General features: G+C 38.1%; 2 protein-coding genes across 2 annotated transcripts; both read right to left on the reverse strand.

Moving 5' to 3' along the window:
• Window positions 1–726: 726 nt before the first annotated feature.
• LOC136245752 (uncharacterized) lies at window positions 727–10,929 on the reverse strand. The gene is made up of 8 exons (XM_066037231.1): window positions 10,916–10,929; window positions 6,435–6,492; window positions 6,291–6,377; window positions 3,624–3,680; window positions 3,484–3,570; window positions 2,518–2,574; window positions 2,378–2,464; window positions 727–1,280 (listed from the first exon to the last, which is right to left on the reverse strand). The coding sequence occupies exons 3-8, from the start codon at window positions 6,372–6,374 to the stop codon at window positions 744–746; spliced, it is 909 nt and encodes a 302-aa protein (XP_065893303.1). The 5' UTR covers window positions 6,375–6,377; window positions 6,435–6,492; window positions 10,916–10,929; the 3' UTR covers window positions 727–743.
• A 10,245-nt stretch (window positions 10,930–21,174) lies between these two features.
• On the reverse strand, window positions 21,175–22,174 carry LOC136245144 (serine/threonine-protein phosphatase 4 catalytic subunit-like). Its single transcript, XM_066036650.1, has one exon. It carries the CDS (start codon window positions 22,172–22,174, stop codon window positions 21,266–21,268), a length of 909 nt encoding a protein of 302 aa, XP_065892722.1. The 3' UTR covers window positions 21,175–21,265.

Consider the following 22,174-nt stretch of genomic DNA (forward strand, 5'->3'; position numbering starts at 1 on the left):
TGTTTCCAAAACATTTTACTTTGTTAGCCTATTTATCAGCAGTTGATGCAGATGTAGTCGCTATAACTGAGACATTTTTAGATGAATCTATTCTTAACTCAATTTTTTACTCACAAATTATGTTGTTTTTTGTAAAGATCGAAATAGACACGGTGGTGGAATTATGATACTAGTTCGCTCCTCCATTCCTGTGGTGAGAATGTCTGAGTTAGAAACAAACTGTGAAATAGTGTGGGTAAAACTCCTTACCTCACCTAGTCATCTTTTGTTTGGAGTATTCTATTGTCCACCAGGTCCATCCCTGTCAGCTATGGATGAACTGAACTCCTCGTTATCACTAATTAATGGTGGTACACCTCTAGTATTATGTGGTGACTTAATGTTCCCTCAATCGACTGGTCAGTGGTTTCTCCAGCTGTATCATCTCCAACCGCTACTCATCTCTGTTCAATTACACATGATCACTTTCTCAATCAGCTGGTTGTTCATCCTACTAGAGCCCTAGTAAACATTCTTGCAAGACATTTCTAAAAAAAATCATCCATGGTCTTACAAGTTACACTTGTAAGACCATGGATGATTTTGGAACATGTACATTTAAAGTCTTCGCAAGAAAAGACAAGTCAAGACACTACATGGAAGTAAGAATTCACAGTTCTTTATAAGACTTTTCATGAGCAGAAATTCAGAAATAATAATTATGTAATTTATGCAGGTAGCGTCATATTGTTTATTGCCAAAGTTCATGAATCGTCGTCATCACTTTCTTCGCTTGTGTCACCATCAACAAATGGCTTGAAGAGAGGAATGGTATTTGATCTTGTGGCTCCAGATGACGAGCCTTCCATTAAATTAGTTGCTTCCACTTCATCAGTATCTTCTGTAGCTGCCTTTTCCTCTTCTTTAACAGCCTCCTTCTTTACCTTTACTACTCCACTATCTCTGCACTTCTGATTTACTTTCAACTTAAGAGTCTTCATGTCTATTTGACCAGGAAACCGTTTTTCAACCAGGAAAATGAGGCGTTGTATTCTTTTCTCATCTAAAGGTGGTTTTGAACTTTTTGGGGTCTTAAACATCAATGATCGGCTCAGCTCTTCTTTTGTAAATAGGGCATCAAGAAGAATCAGTGCATAAGCGTACGAATCTTTGGCAGGTAGCAATGCAACATTAATGCCACCAACATTATCGGCTACACATGGAGTAGAAGAACTATCTCTAGTTGGCATTACAAACTTCTCGATCCTCTTCAGCCGTGATAGGATTTGCATAAGGAGAATCTGTGTGCAAAAGACAAAAAATAAGTTAAAATTGAATCAATTTACATGTACCCAATTCATTACAGAAGTAAAAATCTGATCGATGAAGTTTCTTTGTAACAACAAACAACATAAATTGCTGGTGAGACAGCACAAGCTGCACCCACGGCTGCAAGTTCAAAATCAATCATGGATTTTCCCTAACTTTATGTACCATTACAAACACACTTTATGCAACATGCTGTAGGACAGTGTACCCTACAAGCACTTTGTGTCGTAAAGCCAAATAAGTGAGAAAAAAGGAAAGCAATGTGCGGCAGCCTTAAAATGTATGTGTCTGGGTGGGCGATTACTCCAATTATCAAAAAAGTAATGCAGCTGTTTATGCTATATTAACCCCAATACACATTGTTCCACACAAAGAACATTACAACTGCAAGCAACCCATTGGCTATACAAAATAAAACTATCACACATGCCGCAGTAAGTTATAGTGGAAAGCCATCACACATACACACATGAATTTACATCATCTACTGTCAGTGAAAGAAAAGAGAACCATGTTAATTACATGGTGCAAGAATTGAAGTCTCTGCAGTTTATGAAAAACTGATATGATTCTAGCAGCAAAGAAAACAGCCCATTTCCTTTATCCACAGCAAAGTTATGCTTGGCTGAAGGCATCAATTAACCAGGCAGTCAGTAAGTAGAAAATTAGTTTGATTCATAGAAAATTGTTGGAAATGTTGGCCCATGCATGGGTATAGCTCTGAAGACATACCGTATTTACTTGGTTAAACGCCGCACCTTTACTAGTCGCCGCACTGAAGGGGGCCCCACAATCGATTGTGAAAATAAGGGCTTAAACATCGTTCACGGGTATCAAACTGTGGTAGAGTTTGAATAGTCGCCGCATCGATTTTTGAGACTAAGCTATTAGTAGCTGCAGTGTTTAACCAAGTAAATACGGTATATGGAGTTGGCTTTGCTACATACATGTATACCATTCCGAATATACAGTACTGTATGAAGTGTGCAAAATGTTTAGATTGATTTCACATTATAACTACAGCTCAATTTACACAAATGTATATTTTTTTATAATCAAGAAAGTATACCTTGATTTCGATTTGTTCTTTGCCCTCATTTTGTTTCCGCTTTCGCTTCTCCCTATCCTTCTCCCTTTCACTGGAGGCTTCCATCACCTAATAAAGTACAATCTAAATTTCAACATTAGCTGTCACATGTTTTGACTTACCAAAACTTCATCATTGGTGGAAATATGTGCTGCTTTAATTGGTGACATTTTCGACTTCTATTTAAAAATAAAACCATACGGAGTAAGATTAAGGCAACTCCATGATGCATGCAGTATACAAACAGTGAATGCTGGTACCTGTCAAGTTACAGTGACGTGTAAAAGTGAAAAAAAAAAACAAGCCTTGCACCCCTAGGGATTATTGCACCAACATAGGTATGCGTTACCCGCTCAGCTAAAATCTGGCTTGTTCGTACAATGAAAAATTATATTTTCAGCCATATTTGCACTGTATAAAGAATGGAATATTTGATTTTCACCCCACTGCAGTGAGTAGATTTGGAATTATAGCGCTGGACAGCAATACAACAAGCAAGCAGGACATAATCTAAGGGGGCGACACTGCACAAATAGTGATTGTGATAGTGATTGTGGAGAAAGTAATGCTGAGAGTACTAACCTAATCGACTTTAGTTTAAAACATTGTAGATGCATTTGCATTTGTTAGGAATATAACCAGCACACTGGCATTAAAATGAATTCATATGTTTTTTTTTCTTGGATGAAGTATCAACCTTTATTTAAGCCAATCTGTGCATTCAGAGTGCCATGCCCACTTTTGAACTATCGCAGTTTAGCTTGTTACCACAGTTATAGCCTTAAAACACCTTGTAAAGTGAAGGATATGGCAGGAAACGTCCTTTTAGCCGTTACCTATGCATGATTGCAGTATAGCGGATACGCCCATTTACAATCGATCGATCGCGTCATTCAGTACTGCTGCTATGCACTTTCCAAACACTTCCCAACTTAATAGAAGGATAAAACTTCACTAGTAAGAGCAAGAAAGCCTCTAGCTTGAAGGCTAACACCGAAGCTTCGAATATTTTATTATCAAATGTTCGAAGGTAAATTTCAATATTCGTCCAGCCCTAGTATGGATATATATATATATATATATAGTACCTTGATTACATTTTGTTCTTTGCCCTCATTTTGTTTCCTCTTTCGCTTCTCCCTATCCTTCTCCCTTTCACTGGAGGCTTCCATCACCTAATAAAGTACAATCTAAATTTCAACATTAGCTGTCACATGTTTTGACTTACCAAAACTTCATCATTGGTGGAAATATGTGCTGCTTTAATTGGTGACATTTTCGACTTCTATTTTAAAAAAAACCATATGGAGTAAGATTAAGGCAACTCCATGATGCATGCAGTATACAAACAGTGAATGCTACAACTAAAGGTACCTGTCAAGTAACAGTGACATGTAAAAGTGAAAAAAAAACAAAAAAAAAAACAAGCCTGTACACCTAGTCATTATTGCACCAACATAGGTATATGCGACCAGGCCTTCATCTAGGAAATGATTCGAGAGGGGGCGAAATGTAGTTTTATGAGAGCAAGGAGGGGGACCAATAGTGTAAAGCTTGGTATGCTTACTTTTACGCACATGGCATCTAGGGGTCTGTCCACCAGGAAATTTTTTGCGTTTTAGGCTGTTAGATTGCTTCTAGTACATTCTCAGAATAGCATACCGCTCCAAATTTTTTTACATTTCAGACTCTCTTAGATTGCTTCTGGTGAATTCTCAGGTACCTATACCCTCCAGGAAATTTTGTATTTTAGACTCTCCCAAATTGCTTCAAATGCATTCTGAGGCATTAAACTATTGCTTAAAATTTAAGGGGAGCAAGAATTTGTCAAGGAGGGGCGAGCGCCCCCTTTAAATGAAGCCCTGATGATCCTCCCGGCTTGTTCGTACAATGAAAAATTATATTCCGAGCCATATTTGCACTGTATAAAGAATGGAATATTTGATTTTCACCCCACTGCAGTGAGTAGATTTGGAATTATAACGCTGGACAGCAATACAACAAGCAAGCAGGACATAATCTAAGGGGGCGATAGGGCTGTGAGATTATATCGATTGTGGGATTAATCGTGATTGTCTCTGAACATCGTGATGTTGATATGTCTTATAAATACTCGCGATGTGTCACATCACATGCAAACGTACATTATTAAATACAAAATGGTGGCACATACGGTTGTGGAAGAAGACAATCAAAGGAACTAGAGTTCGTTGTGAATAAATTTTACTACGTACGTTATTGTACAGCTTACCTATTAGAAAGCATTGAATTCTAAGGATACTATTATTCATTACAGTGTTTTGTATTAAATTGTAACTGCCTTTGGCCTTAATTGTGTTGAACAATTGTACACAATTTTACTGTGTATTAAATAATTCATTCAAAGTTGTCCACACATGATGATGAGTTATAACATCGTGATATGTTGCATCCTACAATCGTGAAAGTAGCAAAATGTCACAATCGCTCAGCCCTAGGGGGCGACACTGCACCCCTAGGATTATACACAAACCTTGATACATAACTAATGTCGTATACCGAAAATTCATGAAATCACATATATTAGCACCTAATTTTTCAGACCCCTAGAAACCTCATGTTTTGCATTTTTTAGTGACGAAGTGCTGCTACGCCTTGCGGTAAATCTTAACTGACAGAAGTTTAGCACAGCTTATTTACCAACCAATTGCGGGAGTGGACAGACAAACATATAAACAAACACAGAGACAGTTTTTGTAAAACAATTTCCTTTGGCCGGCTGTGGGCACGCGCCTGGTTTAAAAACTTACTTTGCCCCACCCCTATTCTATGTAGCTTAAAATCCTGGGTTAAGCCCTGGCAAGTATTTATTGTAAAATAAACTACAAGTGCTTACATTTGCTGCCATAACATTGTTTAAAATATTCTGCAAAGGAAAGGTTTGGGTTGTACCACTTACCATGAAGTGTTACATCAGCTGAGGTATAGCATTATCCTTGTAGTAGTTTGTGCGTACAGGTATGAAGGTAATTCTTTAGTAAAAAAATGATAACAATTTTGTTTACATCTAACACACTGTAAACAAATGCACGTAATGCATGTACCCTCAGGGCTACAGACATGAAGCAAAGATATTCAAACTCTCCATGAGCAGGCAAATAAGATAGTGTGTTAGTTTAATCGATTAGAAAATTTAACTTATAAACAATCTGTAGTACTGGTTTTAGCCACTCTGAAAGATCAATTGGGTTTGATTCAACCTAACAAATACCGCTTAGGCATCATGAAGCTATTGTGAGGCTTGTCTCTGTTGTTATACAATACTTCAACATCACTAATTCAGTAGCTACTAGCATAGCTACTGCCAAAGGTTAAGATCGAGGCCCTAGGCATGCATGCTACTTACTGAGTACTGGACGATCGCGTTGCTGCTCAGAGTCGGAATCGATTTCGATTACCTCTGCTCTAGCCTCACCTGGACCATCCGGCTCGCCTGCATTTCATCTTTTCGTCTCAGCTTCGTAAAAAGCTTGTCTAATCTCTGGCAGGATGAAGCTGAGCACTTCCGTTCACGTTCCTTTTGCGCTACTCTGTCCATACTGAAGAATCACACAGCACGCTTAGTAACTTAGCATGCTTAGTAGCTAACTAAGCACGGCGGTGACACTTTGACCACCGCGAAATCCTCAAAACCGCATTAATCTAAACCCACAATCGAACTTACTCAAACTCATAATTAGTTGAAACGCCATGAGAAGACAGCCCTGTGCTATCCGCACCGATTTGTTTAGTGAATAGTGATTGAAGTAAGAAGTTTTAAGTGGACCTAATTTTTAAAGGGCGGTTCGTCCGAACCCCTCTTGGCTACGGGCCTGGTGATTGTGGAGAATGCTGAGAGTACGGATATATATAGTACCTTGATTACATTTTGTTCTTCGCCATCATTTTGTTTCCTCTTTCGCTTCTCCCTATCCTTTTCCCTTTCACTGGAGGCTTCCATCACCTAATAAAGTACAATCTAATTTTCAACATTAGCTGTCACATGTTTTGACTTACTTACCAAAGATTCGTCATTGTCAGAAATATTTGCTGCTTTAATTTGGTGACATCTTTGACTCCTAGTAAAATACACAACGGAGTCACAAATATACACATCATTGCTAGCAGAAATGACAAGTACAAAATTCATGACCTTAACAAACTACACCTGCTGATGCTGCTCTTACGTCATGCATGCACGAATATGTGACCCGCTGAGCAAAACCCGACTTTATTTCATCTTCCTCAAAATTCTTTTTATTGGTTAGATGTTCTCTATGGTTAAAAACTAATGGGCTGTGAAGGTTTCAGCCTTATCTGATGAATTGTCTTGAAGTTGTAGCGATAGAAAGCAAGAAAAGCAAAATAATTGATCTGTACAGTCACTAATAGGATAATATATTACCACTTCCTGTTAAGCCGCACGCGATTATTAATTAAAGTGCACTGAAAATGTATAGGCCGATATATCAGCCGTTTTGCATGGCCACAAACAAAGCGCTGTAATGTCTGTACAGTAAGTGCTAAGGCTACACAATTTGTACCATTCTATTCATGATGTAATAAGGAATAAAACAGTACCTAGGGGTTACCGTTGGACGAACGCGTTTAGGGTAAAAATTACCATGAAAAGAAGCTGTCACAAATTGCGTAGACTAAGTATTACATATAAGCAGAAGAACGTTCATAATTTCTTCACAGTACGTCCTATGGACTCACTATTCAGCTCGCCATTCAATAATGAATCATGCCATATAAAACTAAGCGAGTCATACAATCTTTTAAATGGCTGCCGATGTGGTGCGTGTATAACAAACGGAAGCAAAGATACCGTTCTTCGCGGCAGCATAACAGGTGAGCAATTGTTGTTACAATGATTATTTCTACTTGTCTAAGTAGCCCAAAGCCTAAAATTTCTTTTTCACAAATAGTTTCTGTTCAAAACGCTACACAAGGTTGATCTAGGTTGCCAGTTCAGAAGACATTCTTTAAGCATGCATTATACCAATAAGAAGCATGCATTTTCCGTGCTTTAGACCTTAGGCCAACATATCAGCCTGTGCGGCTTTAAGGGTTAATCGATCATAAGACACCAAGGAAATAAGCTGTGGAGTTGGCATTTGACTCATTGTGTTCACCATGAACTGGGGAATTCAGTAAGATACAGTGTTTAGTCTATATCCATCCAGGCGTTCAAAGAAGGCTGTTTAAGCTTAAATTTTATACCAATGTAAACAAACACCGATAACTCATGTTTCACTTAGGCTATGGAACAAAACAAAGATATTCTTACTCACCATGAAGAGGCAAATCCACTGGTGTATTAGTTATAGCATTTCCATTATTTCTTTGCTGTTAATCAAAGTGATTAAAATGTAAGTAAAACAATTTTTGTAGTACGTGTTTTTTACACAATGTAGTTCAATGGCAAATATCTCAATTATGCTTAAAAGTCAGGTTTTTGCTCAGCGGGTCACATATTACGACACACTTGTGCTGGTCGTGGAAAAGATAGTTTTGCTAGTATAGATTTAATTCCTTTGGTGTTACACTCTTCAGCAATAATTAAAGGAGGATAGATAGCCTTGTGTAGCTGGAAAGAATTATAGTTCATAGCCTAGTAGTCTCATCAACGACACCCATGGTGAAAGTCACTATACATATTTAATTGGGCTGAAATGATTATGTTAGTATTCAGATACTCTCAAGTTAACAATCAAGTACTTATTTTCTTATGGTCATAGGAATGTGAAAGTTTTACTGGACCTTAAGCATTTTACAACATTTTCAAGAATCAGTAATGATACACACACTGTATTTAAGCACTAATGTTAGCATTCCTACTGCAAAAATATGCATTAAATTTTCCCAATCAAACTCTACAGTCTTTCAGACAATGGTATGTAGTGTATACTTTGATGCGTGTACATAGGTCTCTTATTTATGAAGAGACCTTTGTAGGAAGTCTCTTAGTACTAAGAGACATGTGGTTAGGTAAGGCTAGTGGTCACGCTTGTTTACAACCACAATGAAGCACAATGATACAATTAATAGCCTGTTGTTGACCATTAGTATTTAATATGTTAGTAAAGACCAAGCAAAGTGAAGTAATTGCGAGCTGATTGCAACAGTCCTGCATTAAACTGTAACAACCGTATTGCTGTGTAGTCCGTGGCTAAACTGACCATTGTGGTAGCCGCCTAATAAGCTTACTCAACTGAATAGAAGCCATGAATTAATTAAGCTGGTAGCTTTTGTCTATTCGTCAAACTGTAAACCTATAGCCTTAACACCAGTTCGCTGCTATTGTGCCATTCTCAGTACAACTGAAGGCCCTTATTCAAGTGCCTCGTGCCGGGTTCCATGGATTTGGTGATTAACTTAGTATCCACTTCACCGCTGGAATGCCCGCTCAGTGTTTACAAAAGAAGCATCTACACTAGCTCACTATTAGCAGGCCACTGTCTAAATAGGACAACAAATACTATCCTATTTGGGCACAAATACTTTATAGGAATGCAACATAGAAACTGAGGCAGAGCCAAGTATTTGCTAGTATTTAGGGCTAGTATTTGCTGTCTAACTATTACTCATTTCATATTTACAAATTCATAAAGTAAACTGGGTCATGCAATCTTAACAAGTACCCAATTACCAATTTTACTACTTGTGTATCAAAATCTTTCACGATACTCGAGTATTTGTTTCAGCCCTAGCAGTAAATATTTCTATAGTTAGTAAATCTACCAGAATAATCTATCAACTGTGGCTAACCATGTAGAAATTCCTATGTACCACCGCAAGATGCTTTCAGCATTACAGGAGCTAGAAAAATGCCTGGAATGTTACTAATAAGCTGTTTCTAGGCCAGTCCCCGAGTCCCATCTACAAAATACCGTACATGAGGGCCCTATACAGTTTGTACATACTGTGCGGTAAAGAATAGAATTACACTAATTGTTTTTCTACTCCTATATATATACAAGAGAAATTTTACGTAACCCTATGCAAAATTATTCCTATATATATATATAGGAAGAAGCACTATAAAATACTAATCTATCAATCTGTAGTACTTTTCCTCAATGCTTCCATATGTACTAAGCAAAAAGGTTAATTCAGCAAAGAAATTACAGTGGTAATTTTTTATTACCAAATGTTACATTTGCACCCACAATCCACCAAATATCTAGCATGGAAACATGAAGCAAAGATTTTTCACTCCCTGTGTCCAAATGAATCTTATATGGTATCTTGATAGAGGTTTTGCTTCACAGCGTTATGAAGCAATTTAAGCATGTGTGAAAGTTTTGAGGCATGCGTATTTCATTACCTGGCTCATTTCAATACCTTGTTATAGCAAATTTGGTCATAGATATAATTACACTAATTAGATTTTACTCCCCTATATATAGGAATAATTTTGCGTACCCTTACGTAAAACTTCTCCTATATATAGAGGAGTGCTTGTGCTAAAATTACGTACCCCTACGCCAAGCAGCACTCCCCTATATATAGGAGACATTTTGCGTAGGGGTACGCAAAATTACTCCCCTATATATAGGAGACATTTTGCGTACTCCTATGCAAAATTACTCCCCTATATATGGGAGACATTTTACGTACCCCTACGCAAAATTGTACATGTTCACCATTTCTTTGACATCAATCTTTTGGTAATGTACAAGATGACGCTAATTGGATGTGCACCCCCCTATATATAGGAGTGTACATGTTCACCATCAATCTTTTAACACCCTTTTGGTCAAATTAAATTCAGGGTTAGGGTTAGGGTTAGTTTGTAGCTGGATTAGGGTTAGGTTAAGGTTAGGGTTAGGTTAAGGTTAGGATTAGGTTTTGTGTAGGGGTACGCAAAATGTCTCCCATATATATGGGAGTAATTTTACGTAGTTAGGGGTACGCAAAATGTCTCCCATATATAGGGGAGTAATTTTGCGTAGGGGTGCGCAAAATGTCTCCCATATATAGGGGAGTGCTGCTTGGCGTAGGGGTACGTAATTTTAGCACATGCACTCCTCTATATATAGGAGACTTTTTGCGTAGGGGTCCGCAAAATTACTCCTATATATAGGGGGGTGCACATCCAATTAGCGTCATCTTGTACATTACCAGCAAATTTGAATTTCACTGAAATTTCTGTTGTTTTTTTTATCAGCGAGGCACATATGCATAGCTCATGGTGAACATTGCGATTGAAGTCTGTCCCATCTTTCCAGCTCCCTCTACTTGTAAGCTATGATTGATATTGTAAGCACCTGTATTGTGTTTTTTTTTATGTATGTACGAATTGAATTTCTTCCTTTTTAAAAATCTAGCACTGTAACTCCAAGATTGTTTATCATATAGGAGGCTAAAGTTTTGGCATTCCACTCCTTCAATAGAGTGCAATTGAATGGAATTCAAGGGATGTGCAAAAACATTTTAATTTATTGTGCTCAGCGGGTCCCATATTGTAGTGGGCTACATTAGGAAAATCCAAACCTTCAGAGCATCTTTCTTGTGGTCATCATCGCTTTCATAGGAAGATACCTACGTAAACACACATACAAGGATTAAATTTATTATCAATTAAATTAATGAATTTTGTAGTTACTAGTTTGGCTTCAAATGCTTTAGTTAAAACAAAGAAAGACACAAAATATGCATATTGACACACGAAAAGTATTGCACCTATTGATTGATTAGGACAACCAATAGCTCCACTGTTCTGCACACTATGAATACACCTCAAAATTCTATAACTTTTACTTACTACAAGTACACAAAAAATTTCTACTAGAGTAGGGACCATAGTAGACCAAGAAAAGTACTGAAACAAGCTAGAGTAGGGCACGATACTAAATCACAGTATAACAATAAGAAGTGTTACATCCCTACTATGCTCAAGATACCATAATGGTGCACACTGCACAGTAGTAACACTTCTTATTGCTTTACTGTGATTTAGTATTGTGGCCTACTCTAGCTTGTTTCAGCACTTCTTCTTACTCTACTAGGGTCCCTACTCTAGTAGAAAACTCCTAATTTTTGTGCAATTGTTTGCAATTTTTTTTTGCAAAAAATAATTATTAAGACTATTAAAGCATGCGCACTGGCAACGCGTGCCCAAGTAATAATAATTATCGTCTGAAAATGAAGTATCCATTACGCAGCTATGTTCAGCCTGTTGAACAGAATTATGAACCAAAAGCTATTCGAAAAGCACCTCTGCAATCGGGTGTTACTATTCAGTGGACTGGACTACTGGACTGGAATACTGGACTGACATATTTTTTGTTTTCATGCATTCTATGGTTGGATTTTCGGAGTTTCACAAGTTAGAGAGGCTACAGCCTGCTACTAAATGGCCTTCACGGACTGAACAACTCTTAAACAATAATCCAGGTATTATCCATCTCTTGCAGCATTGAAGACACCATTATTGAACTACTATTGCTGGTACTGCTCTTCCTTACAAGTCACAAAGTGCAATACACTTATGGTACTTGTTTACTAGTAGTGATAAAGCATGATAGAGGCTATTGTTGTAGCGTAGATATTGTACTTTGTCTTCAGGCTGTAGTGATAAGTGATTTATTTGCAAGCCCCATCACCTCATACCGGCCCGCCTGTTGAGAAGAATTACTCTACAGCCTTAACACTAGTGCTAAGTACTTGAGCAACAAAATAAAACATCTACGTTACAACAATAGCCTCTGTCACACTTTATCACTATTAGTAACAAGAGTTGTAAGTGTATTCTAATAAATTAGTGCTCGCGCAACCTTCGTGACTTGTAAGGAAGAGCAGTACCAGCAAACTAAAACTGCTTTTAGGTTAATAATGGTGTCTCCAGTGCTGCAAGACATGGATAATACCTGAATTATTAATTGTTTAAGTGCTGTTTCCAACTCAGTCCGTGAGTCCAGTCCGCAAGTCCAGTCCGCGAATTACATTAGGCCATTTGGTAGTGGGCTGTAAAAGCCTCTCTATCTTTTTAAACTCCACAAATCCAACCATAGAATGCGTGTAAACAAAAAATATGTCAGTCCAGTCCACTGAATAGTAACGACCCTCTGCAATCAAATAAGCGCGTACAAAAAATTAGGGGTGCACCGATTTACCGTTAACCGATATATGTTGTACGAAATCACCGATACCGATATGAGTATTCGACTCACTAATTGTAATATGTAATTATAATATCACTCTATGCAAATCAATACATCTTCATATAGCTACATGTAACAAGTTTGTTTGATTAACTATAAATGCTTATTGTACTTAATACTGACAAGCATTTCATGAACAGCATGTTCAGGGCTTAACCTATTTCCTTGTTCACCATACAGATTTCCTACACCAGAGAACAGCCATTAAGATGGAACACTAGTTGGTGGAGCACTAAAAAACTGCTTTGCCATATTTCCCAAGAAAAGAAACTTTCCTCCATCTTGAAGTAATCTCAAATAACAGCTGTAACACGAGGTATTTTATCCTGTTACAAATAGGTGGTTATCTACTACTGTTGGTGTACACTAACAACACACTTTCATGGTAGCATTTAATTAAATCACATGACTTACATGACGTAACACAGGCTATAATCGCCATTCACTGCGCACAAATTTGGTCTACTACAAGATCACTGCACAGCGATTTCGTATGCTATAATAATAATGATAATAATAACAACAGCTATATCGGCAATTTTCTGGATTTTTGGCCGATAACCGATAAGACCGATATGGCTATATCGATACCAATATTCATATCGGTGCAACTCTACAAAAAATATGTACTATTTCTGTTATGTCAGGGAAGCCATCGCATGTTGCCGTGAAATTGAAACATTTCCTTCTAAGCAAAGATAAATGGGACACAAAGGAGGACACTGGTAAGTCCATGATGAATTCATTACATGTATATGTGCTGCAGTATGCCAAAAGGCACCTCTCGAGCGAAGTGACGTCAAACAGTGGAAAACTTAAGCACGCAGTGTTAGCAGTTATTGAGTTATGCTTGCCTGAAGGCATCTGTCAATCAGTCAGTCAATTGAAAATTTCATTAAATTATTTTTAAATTTCATAGCCACTTGTTGAAAGCATTTCAGGTCGATCTGAAGGTTCGTTTGGGCTTAGTTTTCATTGTTTGGGAAAAAATTAGGCTATTATTAGGTTATTCTTTGCTGTGGGCCACGCCTACTCCTGTGTGGTCCCTACTATACAGCACCATCGTACTGTATGATTATGCACTCCTATGAATTCAGTTTTTAGCAGGTTAAAAGCAATAAAAATTCACTAATAGTCTATAATTGTCTGCAACTTTTGAATCAGCTTTATCATACAGTACAATAGTACTATAAGTTCACGTTTGCGTTCCATGCAACGGTGTTGCCATTCCATTCCATTTGTGGTTAGCATTTTACAATGAAGGCAGCTGAGGAGTGGAGCTGGAACAAGCCGGTGAAACACAAACGGTACTATTAGGGTGAATAACTGAAGCACAAGTACTAGAAGCTACTGTTTTATTCCTGACTAAAATTACGTGTTTTCCATTAACTACGCATTCTTCTTGTATTTGTACAGGCGGAGTAAGAAGTCACTGGCTAAGCCAAGAGTTTGCATTTCACTTTCTATCCTACACGGAACTGCATAACTTATAATAGTGAAAGGCTAACTGGTTGTAGAGACAAGGCCGTTTGTTTCTTGCTCGCTTGCATCCATCACACTTTTCAGTCGCCATTATAATTAAACATTCAAATCACGTGATCTTATATATCACTTGAATTGCCATTGAATGGCGAATCTAGTGACACTTACAGTATATCATGTCGATGCGAGCAACAGAGAGTTATGAAGCATTTTGTACATGGTAGGTGTCTTTGTATTTTATAAAATGGCGGCTGTTGTTATTTAACATTTTGCAAACATTTTCATTCTGTTCAATGAAACGAAACGGAATGCAAATGTGACCTTTTTTATGTCCACTACTCACTGCTTGAAGCTTCTTAGTTTACTAGAGTGGTATATCCCCAGTATATGGAACAGTTAATTGTTTGGAATTTTAGTAGCTTTTCAGTAAACCTGCATTCACTGATGTTTACTGAGAGTTTAAAACTTAGTAAAACAATTATGTTCCATATACTTAAAGTTACTGACATTTTACTATCAGTATAACTGGGCACAACTACAGTAAAGCAGCTTAACAAATTAGTAAACTAAGAACCTTCAAGCAGTGACTGTAGTAGGGAACACTCAGGAGTAGGTGTGATCCATGAAAAGAATCACCTATAATCCACCCTCACCTTTTTCAAACAATGATGTGCCAATATTGCTTAGGCAAAATTATAGATAAGGCCAAACAAACCTTCCAAATGACCTGAAATGTTTTCAACAAATGTAAACATTACTACACTACACCACTGTACACACTATTACACCAGCGTACACACTATTACACCACCATACACACTATCACACCACACCACCGTACACACTACTACACCACCATACACACTATTACACCACCGTACACACTACTACACCACCATACACACTATTACACCACACCACCGTACACACTACTACACCACCGTACACACTACTACACCACCATACACACTATTACACCACCGTACACACTACTACACCACTGTACACACTATTACACCACCGTACACACTATTACACCACACCACCGTACACACTACTACACCACCGTACACACTATTACACCACCGTACACACTACTACACCACCGTACACACTATTACACCACCGTACACACTATTACACCACTGTACACACTACACCACCGTACACACTATTACACCAACGTACACATTACTACACCACGGTACACATTACTACACCACGGTACACAATACTACACTGTACACATTACTACACCACGGTACACCACATTACTACACCACGGTACACAATACTACAGCACCGTACACAATACTACACTACCGTACACACTACTACACCACCGGACACACTACTACACCACCGTACACACTACTACACCACCGTACACGCTACTACACCACCGTACACACAAGAACACCACTGTACGCACTACTACAACTATACCACTGTACTCGCTAGCTGCTACAAAACACAAGTTAAAGATTTGTAAATTTTTTGAAGAGCTGTAATGGCAAAGCTGACCGATTAAATAATTCTATATGAATGGACCAGATTCTAAATTAAGATGGTTATCTTACTGAATTTTCATCAAATGAAAAAATAGTTGTTCCTTTGAAAATTCTTTTTTGTGATTTTCCCTACAACAATTATTAACATTTACTGATTCACAAGTTTCCACACCAACAACACGAACATTCTTTTTGGCCTTTTTTGACTGATCAGTTTTATGGGATTTTGGTTTCTTCGATTCATGTTTTGCCTTCCTTAATCCATCATTCTTTTCGAAATCCTTTATCCTCTTAGGCACATCATCGGTTTTAAGAAATTTCTAATTAAATATCAAAATCCATGTGTACAAGCTGATTGACATTAAACCTAAATGTGACTGGATTTGCAAAAAGGTCTTCCACACACATCCAAATTTGGGGAATTATAACTTGGGAAAGGGAGTTGCTATTCACTTGAGTAGTGAGTGCTTAAGAGCTGGCAAAATTTCAGGTTTGTATCATTCTTGAACACCATGATATGGTCTTCCAAATCCGATGTGTGTGGACACTAGTGGAAAACCCCTTATCGCAAATCCGGTCACAAACATAGCTGATATATTAGCAAACTGAAACTTTCTTTAATAGTCTTTTATCATGTATGAATTGCACATACCTCATGAAACAATCCTTCTTGGCCAGAAATAGTTGGCAGTGAAGTACCTTCTTCATCAGATGAAGAATCGTTTTTGGCCTGTTTATGTTGTTCCCCTCTTCCCTTACTATTCTGATTTTCTGAATGATAATACAGCTTACAATGACACTAGTTTACGTTGCAGTATACACTGTATGCATCAAGTTTTTAACTGAAAACATGATATAAAATGATATTGGCACAACGCCATACTTATTACTGTATATTTACTGCCTAACACATACACACATGAATACCTTGATAACCCAGGAACTGAACAGGATATGATTTTCCCTGGAAATCAAAAAAGAGATCAGTGCCCCTTGTCAATTTTGTCTTGGACAACGGCTCATTGGATGGCAAGGACAGGTACTGCAGCCGAACATGCTTGATTTCTCCACTCTGTACAGATTTCACTATAACAAATATGCCTACAACAAAAATGAAATTATAGAAAAGTATATATTATGTACAATCAACATTCAGGCACCTACTATGATATTTAAAATAAAGAATGTGGCAAATAAGGTGTATAACAGACACAATAGATTTTCACTGACCACAAAAGATGCCATTTTATGACATCTGATCTCAAATCTACATGCAGCTGTCAAGCTATGCAGCCCGCACAGATCACACATGCCTACTCCATCAACTAGAGAACAGCAGTAGTGAGTGAACACCGAATCATGCCTTGAACAATACTAGGAAATTGTGTACTGATCACATCTAGGATGATGCATACATCCAATTATTCACAAAATTCTGTACATATACTTTTACACTTAAAATGTACTATATAAAACATCAAGGCAATTGATCTTCACAATCTGGAATAAAGTAATTTAAACAGACAAAAAGCCCTGAAATTTTTGAACTTGATTGCTTATGCTTGCACATCATTCAGCAAAGTTGTGCTTAACCTACTTGTGGTTAAAAGGGTTGACCTTATCAACACCAATCATCAGATACTAACAATTCTCTATCATCAGCAGGAATAGGATACATGATATATAGGGAGTTTGTGGCATTCTTTTGTTTGTAGAGACTGTAAGCCTTGGCAAGAGATCATAATATAGTTGGTGGTGAAGGCTGTCAGACTTTTGCTTAACCATACAGTTCCATATGTTTAACAACAAAGAAAAGGCTAGTATAGTTTTAAATAAGCAGCCTACTGGTGCCACTATCAACACTTTGTGTGTCCAAGGAACTGTATATAATCTTTATGATACAGAGGTTTTCAGGTTGGTTGTCCAGCATGTGCAATCAACAGCCAATGACATCTGAGCACTGAATTTGAATTCAACGAATGAGTGAATTTCATTGGTGCACATGCGCCAGGTATTGACAGGAAGTTGCGGACAACCAACCTGAAAACCTCTGTAGCAAGGGCTTACTACAGCAGCATTTCATAGTATGCATGCAGTATGCATTTAAACAGACAATATGCATACTGAAGTAGAACAGTGTCCCAAATACTATTTACAAACTATTTTTCTTGGGTATTCTACGATGTATATACTGCCAAACCTTTTGTCCAGGTGCTTGTGAACCAAATATTGGATTACTACAATTTTGTACCCTGCTAGTTAGCTAGTATTTGTAATTTCTTATCAATGAAATGCCCAGCTACCACTGATATAGGCCAAGGTAGTCTCGCCCCAGACCACAAGGGTCTGGTGCCATGCAATACAAAAGTTTGGCCGTAACCGAACAGAAGTGCGGTCACTAATCAGATTCAAGAATGCCTGAAACGTCCAATCAGAATCGACTTCAAATATTCTATGAAATTCACGCGACTAGAACTTGTCTTTGTTACTTCTGTGAATGTTGATGTCAGTTGCTGGTAAACACTGTACTATTGTTTCTTTTACTGTAACCGGCCCTTAAACGGTGCTCCATCGTCGGTGAGTCGAGTATGCACCATGACATCATAAGTTAACACAGCCAAGTGCCTCTATTGCGTGGCACCAGACCCTTGTGGTGGGCGAGACTAGGGCCAAGGGTGGTCAGGGGAGGTGAAGGGATAAATTTCTCTAAAAAGTGGTGAAGAGTCTGTCTTACCAGGTTAAAATATACAAAATTCCCGCTCCTCTAGAAATGTTACTAGGATGCCTTGTTAAATCCGCCTATATAGTCCTAGCAAGAGCGTTATAAACAGTGTATATATATAATACACAATTGTATTATTTACGTATCTATTGTACTTACTTGTCAACTCTTCCACAGTGAACACGTCTCCAGCCAAAGCGTACGATGAGTCCATCAGCTTCTGCGGCATCCTTTTCGTTCTAACAGGGCGCTTCTTTGATTCAATTGACGAATCGATACAATCAGCAAAATCCTTTGGGCTGTCACCTTCCATATCACGCAAACCTCTAACTCAATAGTTTTAAACAACGCATGTACTGTGGTACAAGTGCGCATGCGTAATTAAATTGATGCACTTTAATTAAAATACCGAGCGAGACATCGTCTTCCTCGAATCCCTTACGTTTCCGTGTACTCACTAAGGAGATGGAAAGTGAAGCTACTGGCACCTCAAGTAGAGAAAGATACAGTAGGTACTGTTTTGATCCATCTGTGTCCGTTCCGCGGAGTACATTGTGTAGATGGTGCCAGCAAGGTAAGCTAGTAATTGCATTGCAGTGCAGCTCATGTATGGTCAGTAGTCTCGCGTAGCCAGACCACTTTTTCCAGCCCTTATCGATTATAGGCGCCTTGTGTTTTTTATTATAAGCGCGTACTCTTTTAAATAAGAAAAGGCTGGCTAAATGTCAAGCGTAGGGCTTATGGACAGAGGATCCGGGAAGTCGAACACGCTTCTTTTACACCCCTTGTGCTGTCTGCTACTGGCAGCATGGCGCAGGAGGCTAACATCTTTTACAAACGCCTTGCATCTGCCATTTCCCAACCATCTTCCCAAGAGTTTCTTTAAGTTTAAACAGTACTTTGAGAAATTCTCTGTTCCATATAAGCATTCTGAAGTTTGTGCTACCTGTAGCAATTGCAAAGACGAGTGTCATTGTAGAGTGAAAGGTCATGCTATTGGCCACTTGGTACACATTTCGTTAGTAAAACCTTTGTCTGCCATTCTAACTAAGCATTGGGACTCCTTGCAGTTTTCTTCTCATAATAGAGAAAGGACCTTAACTGATGTATGGGATGGGTCATCTTTATCAAATAATGATGACAACACGGTTGCACTTCTGGCTTCAACTGACGGAATTCCCTTGTTTAAATCTTCAAATGTTAGTCTTTGGCCAGTTAGTTTTGTTATTCTTAATCTGCCTCCTGCTATCCGCATGTACTCAGAGAACATAATTCTTGCAGGGTTTTGGATAGGATGTAAGCCGCCAATGAAACTCTTGTTTGACCCAATTTTAAAGAGCCTGGGCTCTTTGGCAACATCTGGTTTAAAAATTGCAGCACCAACCACTACTTGCACCGTATTTATCCAGTTGGTTTTAGCAATATTTGATTTACCAGCCAAAGCAGCTGTACTTGCTGCAAAGCAGTACAATGGGAAGTATGGCTGCTCTGTTTGCTTGCATCCAGGACTTCGTTTACCTAACAACACAAGAATTTATCTTCCACTGCAATATAGAGAGCGAACGCATAGTGAAGTTGTAGAAAAGGGCAAAAAAGCTGAGCGCAAAGGAATAGCTGTTAATGGCATAATGGGAACTTCTGTTCTAAATACTGCTTTAGATTTGGTAGATGCAGTACCAGTTGATTATATGCACACAGTGCTACTAGGTGTTGTTAAAATGCTGCTAAATAAATGGTTTGACTCTAGCCATCACAGAAAACCATTTTATTTAGGACGGCATGCCAACGATATAGATGCTAAATTACTAAAGCAGCACCCTCCAAGTGAATTTACTCGTCGACCAAGGTCTATTAAAAGCCATCTGAAGTATTGGAAGGCATCAGAGCTAAGGAATTGGTTTTTGTACTACTCATTGCCACTTTTGGTTGATCACCTTCCATCTCTATATTGGCATCATTATGCTTTATTTGTGAGTGCATTGCACATTTTACTCGGTGATACTATTGCTCAGTCTTCTATTGATATTGCTCACCAAATGTTATGTGATTTCTGTTTGCTGATTCCGGAACTGTATGGTGAAACCATGTGCACTCATAATCTGCTTCTTTTAACTCATTTGACTAAATTTGTACGTCTTTGGGGCCCACTGTGGACTCACTCCACTTTTGGGTTCAAAAGTAAAAATGGGTATTTAAAGAAATTTTTTCATGGTAAGAACATCATCTACCAACAACTTGTTTTTAACAGTGATGCAATTGTCACGCTACAGTTTTTAAGGGCACAAATCTTTGAACACAATCCTGAGCTATCAGTGATGTTAAATAGTGGTCAAATGAAGACGCGCTCAAACATGTTTTACATTGATCAGCATTGCTACCGTGTTGGTGTATCTGTTCTGATGCTGCTTTCTACTGATCAAAAAGTAGCTATAAACTGTGAAGATAAGAATGATCCATTTGAATGTTTTTATCGACTATTCAAAGAGGGAGAAATGTTTCACTGTAGCTCATCCCAAAATAGTTGTGCGAGGAATGATACAGTCTGTATTTTTAAACACAATAATACAATTTTATTTGGAACTATAGCACTTTTTGTTCTGAAGCCTTCTCCAGTTGCCTTGATCAATGTACATCAGCCAAAACAAGTTTCACTTTTACATCAAGCTGGTGAGCCCCACAAAGACACACTTGACGCTTATAAGAACATTAATTTGTTAAAGAATTTCATCATTCCCATAGAATCTAGGAGTTCATCATTGATATCAGTGGATGTAAAATGTATTTGCCGAAAAGTTGTTCTGGTTGAAACAGATGTTGGAATGTATATTGCGCTGCAGCCAAATATTTATGAACATCATTAATTGTTGACCCATTTTACCATTGTACAAATTAATCACTTTTCATGTACTTTACTATTAATCACTTTTATTATAAATGTACACTTTTGCTTAAAATTATTACACAATTAATCTCCTAAAAATATAGAGGGTACTCTATATGGAGCACCGCGATCTTTAGTAGGAGCAGCTTCAAAGGTCTTGATATTTGGGGATAACTGTTCATCTATTTCAATTATACCAGCTTTGTTTTGGCAGCGGTAGCAGTAATTTGGCGCTGAAAACACAGTGATAACAGTACAATCACTGTTCCATTTGTAGCCACTCATGCAGAGCTGGTGTGCCCGGCATATAAAGTCCAAGTTATTTGCTTGGTTAAACTTATTAATGACATCAGGTCCATACAGGAAACCAGTACCTCTTGGGCTTTTTACCCAACCATTGGATTCGCTGGGGTCTGACCAAAGTAGATCGGTGTGATCAGAAGCTGTGCTGCTAGTGCCTTTTTTGATGTCATTAATATTATCTAGCAAAAATAAGTGTGGTGACAAACCGCCATGCACACAAAATATCGTCTCTCCTATCACTGCACTTAGGCTTAGAAAGTCGAATACCTTTAAGCAGTGCTGCCATATATTAGCTGAACCATATTTTCTCATGCACTCCTCATAGAACCCATATCTCAACGTCACCTCACACATTTCATGGTTTCCTCTAATCAAGTAGAGCATATCTGAATACTTGATTTTTAAGCTAAGCAACAAAAGAAATGTTTCTATGCTATAATAGCCCCTATCCACATAATCTCCAAGGAACAAGTATTTTACTGATGGAATCTCACCAGCAGTTGTAAATAACATTTTCAAGTCATAGAGTTGACCATGGATGTCTCCACATACTGTAACAGGTGGGGTGATTTTCAGTACTTGCGGCTCTTCAGCTAAAATATCAATTGCTGAGCGGCATACCATTGTGGCAGACTTTTCATCAATCAGCAATCCCTTTGCCAAGCTTTCGATACACTTGTCAATATCCAT

This window comes from Dysidea avara, chromosome 15 (genome assembly GCF_963678975.1).
Source record: "Dysidea avara chromosome 15, odDysAvar1.4, whole genome shotgun sequence".
Taxonomy (NCBI): domain Eukaryota; kingdom Metazoa; phylum Porifera; class Demospongiae; order Dictyoceratida; family Dysideidae; genus Dysidea; species Dysidea avara.

Bases quoted from the DNA above. Each gene is read 5' to 3' on its own strand.
- LOC136245144 (XM_066036650.1), bottom strand. From the start codon at position 22,174: ATGGATATTGACAAGTGTATCGAAAGCTTGGCAAAGGGATTGCTGATT.
- LOC136245752 (XM_066037231.1), bottom strand. From the start codon at position 6,374: ATGGAAGCCTCCAGTGAAAGGGAAAAGGATAGGGAGAAGCGAAAGAGG. The intron at 2,575-3,483 runs GTACTATATATA...ATTTTTAAATAG, and splicing joins AAGAACAAAATGTAATCAAG to AAGTCGAAAATGTCACCAAT. The intron at 1,281-2,377 runs GTATACTTTCTT...TTTTGCACACAG, and splicing joins AAGAACAAATCGAAATCAAG to ATTCTCCTTATGCAAATCCT.